The sequence below is a fragment of the Chaetodon auriga genome, chromosome 18, assembly GCF_051107435.1.
Source record: "Chaetodon auriga isolate fChaAug3 chromosome 18, fChaAug3.hap1, whole genome shotgun sequence".
Classification (NCBI taxonomy): Eukaryota; Metazoa; Chordata; class Actinopteri; order Chaetodontiformes; family Chaetodontidae; genus Chaetodon; species Chaetodon auriga.
In genome coordinates this window covers 22,756,833-22,769,387 of record NC_135091.1, presented here as the reverse complement: position 1 = coordinate 22,769,387, position 12,555 = coordinate 22,756,833, and the positions used below count along the sequence as shown (strand labels likewise).

The window sequence follows — 12,555 nt, the reverse complement described above, 5'->3', positions numbered from 1 at the left end:
GCTGTTGGCATGGTCCTTAATCTATAAACACAACTTCTTGCCTCACAGATGCTTTATTTGGAATAATCAACATATCAAATATAAAAACAAATCTTTATTTTTTAATACCTGGTTTAATAATAACATAGTTTTAGTTACCCAGTGACTCAATGATAATGAAAATCTGCTAAATTACACAGAATTCCTTCAAACATATGGTATTCCTGTTACCCCCAAAGACTTTGCAATTGTAATGGATGCCATTCCTTCTGGTATCCTAACGCTCTTAAGAGGTACTGGAAAACCAGTTTGTCCTCTTTAGACCCCACATTAACATCAGTGGGGCAAGTATGTGTTTCTCGATCAAAACTAAGAAAAAAAATTGTCTCATCAGATCATTGTTTCAAACTGATATTACCACTACCACATATGTTGTTCAGTACTGGTCTAATATTGTTAATGGACTGAACTGGGTCCATATATGGAATCTTCCATACAAATATTTGATTACAAACAAAATTAGAGAAGTGTCTTACAAATTAATCCATAAATACTATCCTGCCAAACACTATTTGCTGAGATTTGGGAGGGATGTATGTGTAAACTGGTCTTTGTGTGGATCTGAGCCTGAAACTATGTTGCACCTGTTCTGGAACTGTCATTATACTGCCACCTTCTGGAAAGACGTACTGCATTACATGACACTGAAGATTGACTCAGACTTCCTTTTAGAATGGAACAATATACTTTTTGGGGTTCATGATGTTAAAAGTAAAAAACAAAGAGAACTGTATGTCATAAACTCAATAATAATATTGGGTAAATATCACATACATAAAGCCAAATTTAGTCACTCAATCCCCTGTTTTATTGCATTCCAAAAGGAAACAGAACAGTACATGGAAAGTATTTGTGACTCTAACAATACGAAAGCTATGAAAACATACCACTTGTGCTCTTTATTTTCTGTATTTATCTAATAGCCTACCCACTGGCTGATGTTCAATTGTTTGTACGAATGTACATTATAATAACTGCTTTTGTAATGAAAACATTTCAATAAAAAAATAAATAAATAATAATAATAATAATAATCTCCACCCTTCTTTTCTCTCAGCCACTGAACTTGAAGTGTCTGCGCCCAATCGCTGATCAAGACAAGCAGACCAAATCAGTCCAGCACAGATCTCCTTTGTGGCAAAGTTTGTCCTAACTTACCTTGTAGTTTCTTGTATTTTAATATTTTGGGTGATTGGCAGGAACATATCCCATAAATTAACTTTGTCGTTATTTTAAGTTCCTCTTCCATGCATCGTTTATTCATTTTTCTTGGTCAATGCTTCTATGTCATTGTTGATTTTCACTGGTTTACTCCCTGGGCAATGGAGTGAAGAAGTGGTACAGTGGTTAGAGCTCTGGACTTTGAAACAGAGACCTTTTAGCTTGCAAGTGCGAATCCCGTGAGTGGCATTGTTTACTTGAACCCTTTGCGTTTTTTCACTCTGACATACACCACGTTGCTATATTGTGATGTATTTGTTTGGATATAAACTCACTGACTTTGCAGCCCTGTGTTAGTAAACAAGATGGCAGAAACCTGTGTGTACTTGTACTTCCTCTCATTTCTGTCATTGTTTAAACTCCCCTTCCACGTTAGGATATCTTGACATATATTTTGGCTACAGATACATATACATACATGTGGGTGTGTGTGTGTGTGTGTGTGTGTGTGTGTGTGTGTGTGTGTGTGTGTGTGTGTTTTTGCTCTGGTAAGCCTTCTGGTAGAATCAGGAGGGGAGGAAACACAGCTAAGATCACTATAACGCTTCACCCATCTGCAATTCAGATATGAAATTATTGGACTGCAGGTGGTGCCACGCAACTAACCAGTACTGGATCGATCCTGTTAGATCTGTTATTAGATAGATAGATAGATAGATAGATAGATAGATAGATAGAAGAAGATGTAAATTTCATCGCTATGCTATTTTAACCAGTTGCTTTTAGTCAGGGGGCCAAAACTTTGTCGGACACTTTTTGTTACAAGCATTCAACCTATCCAGTATTGATATTTAACCCCTTAACATGTGTTCTAGCCAGGTTGTCAGCTTAGAAATGTTTTTTTTTTTTTTGTCCATTTTAACACTACATTCCTAGAAGTGGTAAAATTGGATTTTTTTCTCCCCTTTCTTCCATGTTACCTCCTGTAATTTTGAGCAAATGTACATTCATTCATTCATCTTCTTTACCCGTGCATCCCATTTCGGGGTTGCGGGGGGCTGGAGCCTATCCCAGCTAGCAATGGGCGAGAGGCGGGGTACACCCTGAACCGGTCGCCAGCCGATCGCAGGGCAACATACACAGACACACAGACAGACAACTCACACACTCACACTCACACCTACGGACAATTTCGAGACCAATTAACCTAACGAGCATGTTTTTGGTCTGTGGGAGGAAGCCGGAGTGCCCGGAGAGAACCCACGCATGCACGGGAAGAACATGCAAACTTCACACAGAAAGGCCCTGCCCGACCCAGGGTTCGAACCAGCAACCTTCTTGCTGTGAGGCACGCGCACTAACTGCTGCGTCACCGTGCCGCCCCAGCAAATGTACAATATAATCCAATTTATGTGCAAATATGATCTTTAAAAAATAATACTCAATAACTATCACAAGAGTGTAACACCAGAAGGGGTACTGTTGTGTCAGCACAGCTGTGATTTGGCATGAGGCAGCAGATCCAGTGAAGATGATCACAAATATAAGAATGGGCCACATTACATTTTATGTAGAGATTTGTCAACACATTGATATCAAGGTAGTGTCTTACTAAAACACAGTTTGACTTTGTTGGGCTGGACTCAATCCTGCAACCCTTTAGCTGCTGAATAACTTCTACCACCTGTAGCCCCATTACATCTTCGCAGACTGCGATCTGACCGTTATGCCGCTGCCATCCCTACAGCTGGACATAACAATATTGCGGGCTATCTTGATGAAGTACTGTAAATCCGACAGTAGTAATGCGAATTCTAATGTCTGATGTTTGACTCACCTGAACAACTTTATGTTTAGCTCCCAGAGATAGCATCACGTTGATCGCTGTCAAAAGCTGTCAACAACTTTTTGGGGGATGGGTGATGTGGATTGGCTATGAACAGAAACACTCGGGGAGAGGTGAAAATGCATAGTTAGTTGCGTGGCGCCACCTGCAGTCCAGTAATTTCATATCTTAATTGCAGATGGGTGAAGCGTTATAGTGATCTTAGCTGTGTTTCCTCCCCTCCTGATTCTACCAGAAGGTTTACCAGAGAAAAAAAAAAAAAAATACACACACACACTCACACACATATGTATGTATATGTATCTGTAGCCAAAATATATGTCTATATATCCTAACAGTGCATGGAAGAGGAGTTTAAACAATGACAGAAATGAGAGGAAGTACAAGTACACACAGGTTTCTGCCATCTTGTTTACTAACACAGGGCTGCAAAGTCAGTGAGTTTATATCCAAACAAATACATCACAATATAGCAACGTGGTGTATGTCAGAGTGAAAAAACGCAACGGGTTCAAGTAAACAATGCCACTCACGGGATTCGCACTTGCAAGCTAAAAGGTCTCTGTTTCAAAGTCCAGAGCTCTAACCACTGTACCACTTCTTCACTCCATTGTCCAGGGAGTAAACCAGTGAAAATCAACAATGACATAGAAGCATTGACCAAGAAAAATGAATCAACGATGCATGGAAGAGGAACTTAAAATAACGACAAAGTTAATTTATGGGATATGTTCCTGCCAATCACCCAAAATATTAACCTACGAGAAACTACAAGGTAAGTTAGGACAAACTTTGCCACAAAGGAGATCTGTGCTGAACTGATTTGGTCCGCTTGTCTTGATCAGCGATTGGGCGCAGACACTTCAAGTTCAGTGGCTGAGAGAAAAGAAGGGTGGAGATTATTATCATGCTAGGAAAACGCCGTATTTTACGCTCGTTTTGATGCGCAAAACGGCGTTTTTTACGCGCGTTCTTGGAGGACTTCATTACGGCGTAAAAAGCGGCGTTTTTTGTGCATTACGGTGAATAAACGCCGCAAAATCTGAAAAAACGCCGTTTTTTTCGACGCAATGAAGATGAAACGTGACTGAATGTGATGTATGTCTGGCAGACTTGGCTTGCCATAGGTGCGTGGGTGCTTGACGTGATGTCACTTTTAAGGCCGCACTCTCGCGAGTAATGAACGTCGGACTCTGTGAAGCTGGAGACCTGCGGCGGTGGTGTATTTGCGACAAAAAAAAAGAAATTTGAAGGAGGGTGGCTAGGATTTAGGATTTAGGAATGGCGGCCCGCCACTCATACAACCCCTGGCAAAAATTATGGAATCACCAGTCTCAGAGGATGTTCATTCAGTTGTTTAATTTTGTAGAAAAAAAGAAGATCACAGACATGACACAAAACTAAAGTCATTTCAAATGGCAACTTTCTGGCTTTAAGAAACACTAAAAGAAATCAAGAAAAAAAATTGTGGTAATCAGTAACAGTCACTTGTTTAGACCAAGCAGAGGGGAAAAAAGTATGGAATCACTCAATTCTGAGGAAAAAAGTATGGAATCATGAAAAACAAACAAACAAAAGAACACTTCAACACACCACTAGTACTTTGTTGCACCACCTCTGGCTTTTATAACAGCTTGCATTCTCTGAGGCATGGACTTAATGAGTGACAAACAGTACTCTTCATCAATCTGGCTCCAACTTTCTTTGATTGCTGTTGCCAGATCAGCTTTGCAGGTTGGAGCCTTGTCATGGACCATTTTCTTCAACTTCCACCACAGATTTTCAATTGGATTGAGATCCGGACTATTTGCAGGCCATGACATTGACCTTGTGTGTCTTTCTTCAAGGAATGTTTTCACAGTTTTCACTCTATGGCAAGATGCATTATCATCTTGAAAAATGATCTCATCATCCCCAAACATCCTTTCAATTGATGGGATAAGAGAAGTGTCCAAAATGTCAATGTAAACTTGTGCATTTACTGAAGATGTAATGACAGCCATCTCCCCAGTGCCTTTACCTGACATGCAGCCCCAAATCATCAATGACTGTGGAAATTTGCATGTTTTCTTCAGGCAGTCGTCTTCATAAATCTCTTTGGAACGGCACCAAACAAAAGTTCCGGCATCATCACCTTGCCCAATGCAGATTTGCGATTCATCACTGAATATGACTTTCATCCAGTCATCCACAGTCCACGATTGCTTTTCCTTAGCCCACTGTAACCTTGTTTTTTTCTGTTTAGGTGTTAATGATGGCTTTCATTTAGCTTTTCTGTATGTAAATCTCATTTCCTTCAGGCGGTTTCTTACAGTTCGGTCACAGACGTTGACTCCAGTTTCCTCCCATTTGTTCCTCATTTGTTTTGCTGTGCATTTTCTGTTTTCAAGATATATTGCTTTAAGTTTTCTGTCTTGACACTTTGATGTCTTCCTTGGTCTACCAGTATGCTTGCCTTTAACAACCTTCCCATGGTTTTTGTACTTGGTCCAGATTTTAGACACAGCTGACTGAACAACCAACATCTTTTGCAACATTGCATGATGATTTACCCTCTTTAAGAAGTTTGATAATCCTCTCCTTTGTTTCAATTGACATCTCTCGGGTTGGAGCCATGATTCATGTCAGTCCACTTGTTGCAACAGCTCTCCAAGGTGTGATCACTCCTTTTTAACTGCAGACTAATGAGCAGATCTAATCTGATGCAGGTGTTAGTTTTGGGAATGAAAATTTACAGGGTGATTCCATACTTTTTTCCCTCTGCTTGGTCTAAAAAAGTAACTGTTACTGATTACCACAATTTTTTTTCTTGATTTCTTTTAGTGTTTCTTAAAGCCAGAAAGTTGCCATTTGAAATGACTTAAGTTTTGAGTAATGTCTGTGATCTGCTTTTTTTCTACAAAATTAAACAACTGAATGAACATCCTCCGAGACTGGTGATTCCATAATTTTTGCCAGGGGTTGTAAATGAATGTACAGGAAACACTGAGGAGAACTTCTAGATGTGGCAGCTGTGGGCATTGTGTCTGAAATCTGACGTGTAGAGGGTGAAAACAGGTGCTGGTTGGATTATGACATAACACATTCAAAGTTGACATTGGCTGGAACATGGTGATTGTGAAACCTCATTGAGTGTTCAAAATGGAAAGGGTTCATAAGTACGCTTCACAAACTTTCATGCGCACAAGTCAAGGTGATAGATGAAAAGTCAGGAGGACACAAAAAACTTTCACAAATTTTATAACAATGTAACCAATAGTTGTTAAGATATCTTGCTCTGAAGTATTGGATGCAGAGTCAACAGAGTAGCCCTTTGATTTTAGGAAAGCCAAAGCAGGTCAGTGTTGTCAATTGGTCTAATGTACAAAACATAGATTTCAACAGACTTTTCTTGTGCTTGCACCTCTCATCTTTTTATTTCTCTGTTAAAAATGCAGAACATAATTACTTTGTGCTCTTTCACACTTTGTTCACTCTGCCACCTGTCCTGCAGGTTTGGCTTTGATGTCCCAGTGATACTTCGCAGCTCTGATGAGACAGAGTCCATCCTGCCAACCCCTGAGAAGCAAATGGTTCAGGTGACCAATCCTTTCGCCCTGGAGATGGGCTCTGGGCCAGCATCTGTCACTGGTGAGACCGGTCATCATCAGTAATATAATCCTACCAGGGAATGATGAAAATCTGTCATCCTCCAAATACAATAAAGGTTTTACTGGAGAATGACAGTGAACCCCTCCAGTTCCAGTTTATGAAGATAAGATAATGCTTTACTTATCATACACACTTTATTGATCCCACACCGGGATCAATAAATTGATACACAAATAAATAATAATAGATAAATTGATCGAGAAATACTATAGGTAAATGACTTTGGTTATGCTGAACAGTTCCCATGTGTGGATATCTGCACCTGAATAATTAAAATGCACAGCTACAGTAAGTACTGCTTAGTAAATAATTTCTGGGTACAGAATACAGATATGATTTCTGTTCTGTGTCTGTCATGGAGTTGAGAGTATTCATGTGATTATATAAATACCAGTGAACCCCTTGTACAACTGTGGGCGGCTGTGGTTCATGAGATAGAGCGGTTGTCCACCTATCAGGAGGTGGGTGGTTCGATCCCTGGCCTCAGCAGTCCACATGCCGAAGTGTCCTTGGGCAAGATACTGAACCCCACAAACTGCCCCCAATGCTGTGCCATCAGTGTGTGAATTCATATTAACGTCACTTTGGATAAAAGCGTCTGCCAAATGACTAATTGTAATTGTAACAACTATAAATATGCAGGGTTATGAATCTTCCCTCCAAATGTCCCAGCTTATATCTCCAACATTACCTTTATGTAGTACCCTATCTTTTGTGTCCCAGGCCATGATAACACAAGCAAACATTCCTTTACAGAGGGTGTGGCTGTAAGGCCTTACTGTTTGGAGCCCTGTGTCCTGAGCTGTTTCTGGGGATGTGAGGTCAGTGCCCTGTGGGGAGGGCTGCAGGCACACCAGCACGGCTCGAGGCTCAGCACCCTCCAACATTTCAAGGAGGCCCTGCACCTCTGCTACCACCACTGTCAGAGTTTCCGGTATCCTTTTACAGTACTGAAACTTGCAAGAAACGAGATTATTTGATTGTAATAATTTACAGGTTAGTATCACCTGTTCTAACTCACCTTCCCAACCAAACAGGTAGCTTCCAACACACTGTTCTTTTCAGTATAATTAATCTTAGATATTATTATTGTAATCTAGCTATCAAATCTAGATATGTCTTCTAGTTTTCATTTTATCTTGTAAAAAATTTTGAGTACACAGAAAAGCACTTAATGAATGTGATCCATTGTTATTAATTATTGTTATTTATATCACAGGTCGTTAAGATCCCGAGTCATGAGTCATGAGTCATGGTCTGTTAATTTCTTTAGGCTAGAGTAATCTTGAAGAACCTTTAAGATGTTGGTCACACAACCAGCTACATTTTACTACCATTAGAGAATGATAAAATCAAAGGATTGTCCAACATTTATCTTTTAATTTCAACTTTAATTCTTTATTTGCAATTGTATGTATATATAACAAGCAAGGGCAAGCAAATAGCATAATCCGATTTAAATCTCTTGGTGAATAATAATTGAAGATCAGTTTAGTATAAAAATCAACAATTTGAACATCTAACTTTAATAAAAAGCTGTAGCTAAAACATTAATCATCGAATTGAGAAAGGGAGAGAGATTGGTTATCTGGCTAGTACAGCTGGTCTCTTCCTGCATAAGTGTGGTAACTAGAAGAAACCCACGACTCTGCCCAAAGCTGTTGTCATCCTTATTGTAGCAGAGTGAGTGAAGAAGATCTTAAACTCCATTTTATAATCCACAGACAGTTGGAAAATGATTATTCCTCCTGTGCTCTGTCCTCTTGAGATGACTGTAAATTTTTATAAGTCGTCCTGCGATGTCAGGCTCCTCACATGCTCCTTCTCTTGAGTTGGCTTGAGGTTGAAGAGATGAAAGGAAGAAGAACCCTGTTCTCTTTTGGCCTTTGGCATGGTTTGGTACAGGCCACTAGTTACAGTCTCTGTGACTTTCTCATTTGGGTGTTGCGTAGAGGAAAATGACATGACTCACTTGATTCCACACCCAAGATCATAACGCTAACTTTTCATTAACATAGCTGCAGCTTACAAAACCTTGTACTTGATTCTATTTCAATTCTCAATGACTCCTATTCTTATGATTTCATTACATTGCTTGGTTACAATAACAGCATCTTAAATTCAATCATTGTTACTACTAATACTATGATAAAAGCTCAGGTGTATTACATTACCATACTAGGACTGGGTGATGAGAGTCCTTTTACTCACAGTTTGTATGTTTGTTATGGGAATAGGTATCTCAGCCCCTTTTGACAAGGTGTGTAGTACATGCGATACCTAAATTTAACATTACCTGATGCCTGAATGTAACCTTTTTGAAATGTATATCTTCAAAGCTCTAGCAGTAATCAATCAAAGCAGTCAACGCTGTAATTTTGTAATGGTGATATAATACATACATGACATAATCATGACTGAGATATTTATTTGGCTGGAGTTTGGCTGATATACATTGTTCCAAAAGTTGCTGATTTTATCTTCTTTGACCCCACCCTCTCAGTATCAGCAGTGAAGATGGAGAGGAATATCATACACAGGTTCCTGCTGACCAGGGGATTACAGATTTTGGGCCTTTGCCAAGGGAACGCTACCCTCTTGTGGCAGTGCTGACACTCGCAGAGCCAAAAGCCAGAGACGCCTACAACATTGTGAGCCCATCTCACATTCAGACATTTTGTGGTTGGTTGTTTGGTGTTTGTTTTTGAATTATATGACCAGACTCACGTCAGTTTCGCAGTTTTTTCACTACACAGACATTTCCAGGACATTTAGCCAAGCTTAGCACAAAGGAAAGGAACAAGTTAAGACTTTTCCTTCATCACATAAACTGTCAGTGGGCTTTTCAGGTCCACAACATGAACTATCCTGACCAGGCAGAGCTCTCTTAAAAGAAAAGAAAATCTCCTAAAAGCCTTGTCATAGCAAGGAGTAACTTCATGAGAAGTGGTTAAAAATACATATTTAGAGTTTATGCTGTTTCTCATCTTACAGGTGGCCAGTGTGACCGTTATTCATGTTCCTGATGACAAATACAGCCTTTCTGCACGGGTTCTCTTTCAGTACCTTCTCACCTCACAAGGGAACTTGTATGAGTTAAAGGTCGGTCATATTTTTGTTCAAGGAGTTTGTTCTTGCTTTTCTGTGATACTCACAGTCAGGTTCTCCATATTTTGTTTAAATTCAGTGGTTAGCCGGAAGGGGGTGTTGTATTTGTTTATTGATAATAGTACTTTTTATGGGCGGTAGCATTTTTATGGCATTTAGTATTTTTATAGTCTGTACATAATGTGCATATACATAGTTGTTTTTCTATTCTGTATCCCGCACAGGTTTTTTATCTTGACCATTTTGTGCCACTGTTTTTGCTATTTGTAATACTTGCTGGCTGTAATGACTTAATTTCCCCGGTGTGGGATCAATAAAGTCTTATCTGTTATCTTATTTAGCCAGGTAACTACACTATGTGTACACAGTGTTTGGAGAACCAGCACAGAGTGGGGCAACTCACTGGTCATGGGTGGTGGCTTTAAAGAGTTATGCACAGCATTGAGATAAGAAAACCTTTTATTAATACTACAACGGGCAAATTTGCAGTGTTACAGCAGCAAAGGTGCAATAGCAAAACATCAATAAGCATCAGTAACAAAAAGCAAGATATGATACACAAAACAATAACTACAATAGACAGTGGTTGAATTCACCCCAATGTGCAGTAGGGTGAATTTTACCACCATCTGTTTTACTTATTGTACTGTTTATACTACTTACTACTACTTTTTATACTTTAATTCAATTATAGATTTCCATTTGTTCATTTGTCTTAATACAGTAATCACATGCCCATATGTACATTGGAAGGTCTGCAGGGTACCTAACTGTTCCTCCTTTTCATATTAGCTGCCAAGAGATCCCCTCTGAAATCTATTTCAATTTGAGTTATTCGGGACAATATCCACAGTCTTCATTCTGGGTAAAAAAAAATATTTCTGAAGTTCAGGTGAAGTAAAGATGAGGCTTTAGCAGTCTGAGTCAGTTTTATCAAGTTGGTATATTCCAAAGTTACATCATTTTTAGAACATTCCCTCTTTGTTTTACTATCCCCACAGTGCAGCTCCTAAAGAAAACACAAAGAGGAAATTTAGTACCAGAAAGACTGCAACATTGGAAGAGAAATTGCTGTCTCATTATTTTTCTTAAACTTTGTAATGCATTTTTACATAAAGAGTTTTTACATTACCCATCTCTTTTTGAGTGTTCTTGCCTGGACCAAACAGCTGGACAGAGACCAACTTAAAAGGAGAGTCTCGGTCTGCTTCAAAGGAGTCCTGGTGCAGTTCATCAGAAAGTGGTACAGATACTTTTTATAACAGAGTTGAGTCTCACAACAGTCATTAACTAAGGCTTCAACGATAAAAGAAATTTCGAAGAAGAGAGAGAACATTTAGTTATTTGGCAGATGCTTTTATCCAAAGCGACGTACATATGAATTCACACACCGATGGCGCAGCATCGGGTGCAGTTTTGGGGTTCTGTGTCTTACCCAAGAATACTTCGACATGTGGACTGCTGAGGCCAGGGATCGAACCACCAACCTCCTGGTTGGCAGACAACCAGCCACAACAGCCACCCAACAGAATAGAATGCAGTCTTCACCCTTAACATTATTTTTTGACTAAAGGGTTATGAGCAGGTTCTCTAACCAAAAAAGTGTTAAACAAACCAGAATCTGTTTTATGTTTTTAGATTTTAAATTTCAAAGTAGCCACCATTTGCTTTGATGACAGCTTTGCACACTGTTGGCATTCTCTCAATCAGCTTCTTGAGGTAGTCACCAGTAGTAGTCACCAGGAATGGTTTTCAGTTAACAGGTATGCCTTGTCAAGAATTAATTTCAGGAATTTGTTGTCTTCTTAATGTGTTCGAGACCATCAGTTGTGTTGTGCAGAATTAGGGTTGGTAGAAAGGTGTATACAGTGAATAGCCCTATTTGGCTGCTGTTCTAATCCATATTATGGCAAGAACCACTCAACTAAGTAAAAAGAAACCAGCCATCATTACTTTATGACATGAAGGTCAGTCAATCGGGAAAATTTCAAGAACTTGAAGTGCAGTCGCAAAGACCATCAAACGCTATGATGAAACTGGCTCTCATTAAGACCGCTACAGGAAAGGAAGACCAAGAGTTACCTCTGCTGCAGAGGATAAGTTCATCAGAGTTACCAGCTTCAGAAACCGCAAATTAACAGTACCTCAGGTTAGAGCCCACATAAATGCTTCACAGAGTTCAAGTAGCAGACACCTTTCAACACCAACTGTTCAATTCAGTTTTATTTGTATAGCGCCAAATCACAACAGAAGTTGTCTCAGGACACTTTCCATATAGAGCATATATAGGTACAAAGACAGCGACCCTACAGAGACCCGACACTTCCCTCATGAGCAAGCAGGTGGCGACAGTGGTGACGAAAAACTTCCTTTTAACAGGCAGAAACCTCAGGCAGAACCAGGCTCTGGGTGGGCGGCCATCTGCCTTGACTGGTTGGGTGAGAGAGAGAGAGCGAGAGACAAACAGAGAGACAGACAGAAATGCAATCACAGTAACAGTGACAGTGGAACCTGCGAGACGACAGAGTACAGAGACTCTAGGGAAGAAGCTAAGTTAGTAACATGCTGTGGTAGGACATGAAAGTGTGCAGATGGAGAGGGAGAGAAGAACAGAGGAATGTATCTTTGGAGATCCCCCAACAGTCTAATGCTATAGCAGCATAATGTAGGGGAATTACCTCTAAATTAATGTTGCATTCGTTAATAAGAGCCGGGCACCAACCTTCCTCAGCTAAGAAGGATTTTGTATA

General features: G+C 39.7%; 1 protein-coding gene across 2 annotated transcripts in view; it reads left to right on the top strand.

Moving 5' to 3' along the window:
• Positions 1–12,555, top strand: part of cgrrf1 (cell growth regulator with ring finger domain 1) — a 32,632-nt gene that overhangs the window by 6,446 nt on the left and 13,631 nt on the right. For both annotated transcript variants that reach the window (XM_076756824.1, XM_076756825.1), the window contains exons 2-5: positions 6,540–6,676; positions 7,454–7,631; positions 9,201–9,348; positions 9,692–9,799. In XM_076756824.1, coding sequence (XP_076612939.1) covers positions 6,540–6,676; positions 7,454–7,631; positions 9,201–9,348; positions 9,692–9,799 — 571 coding nt within the window. The remainder of the gene's footprint in view (positions 1–6,539; positions 6,677–7,453; positions 7,632–9,200; positions 9,349–9,691; positions 9,800–12,555) is intronic.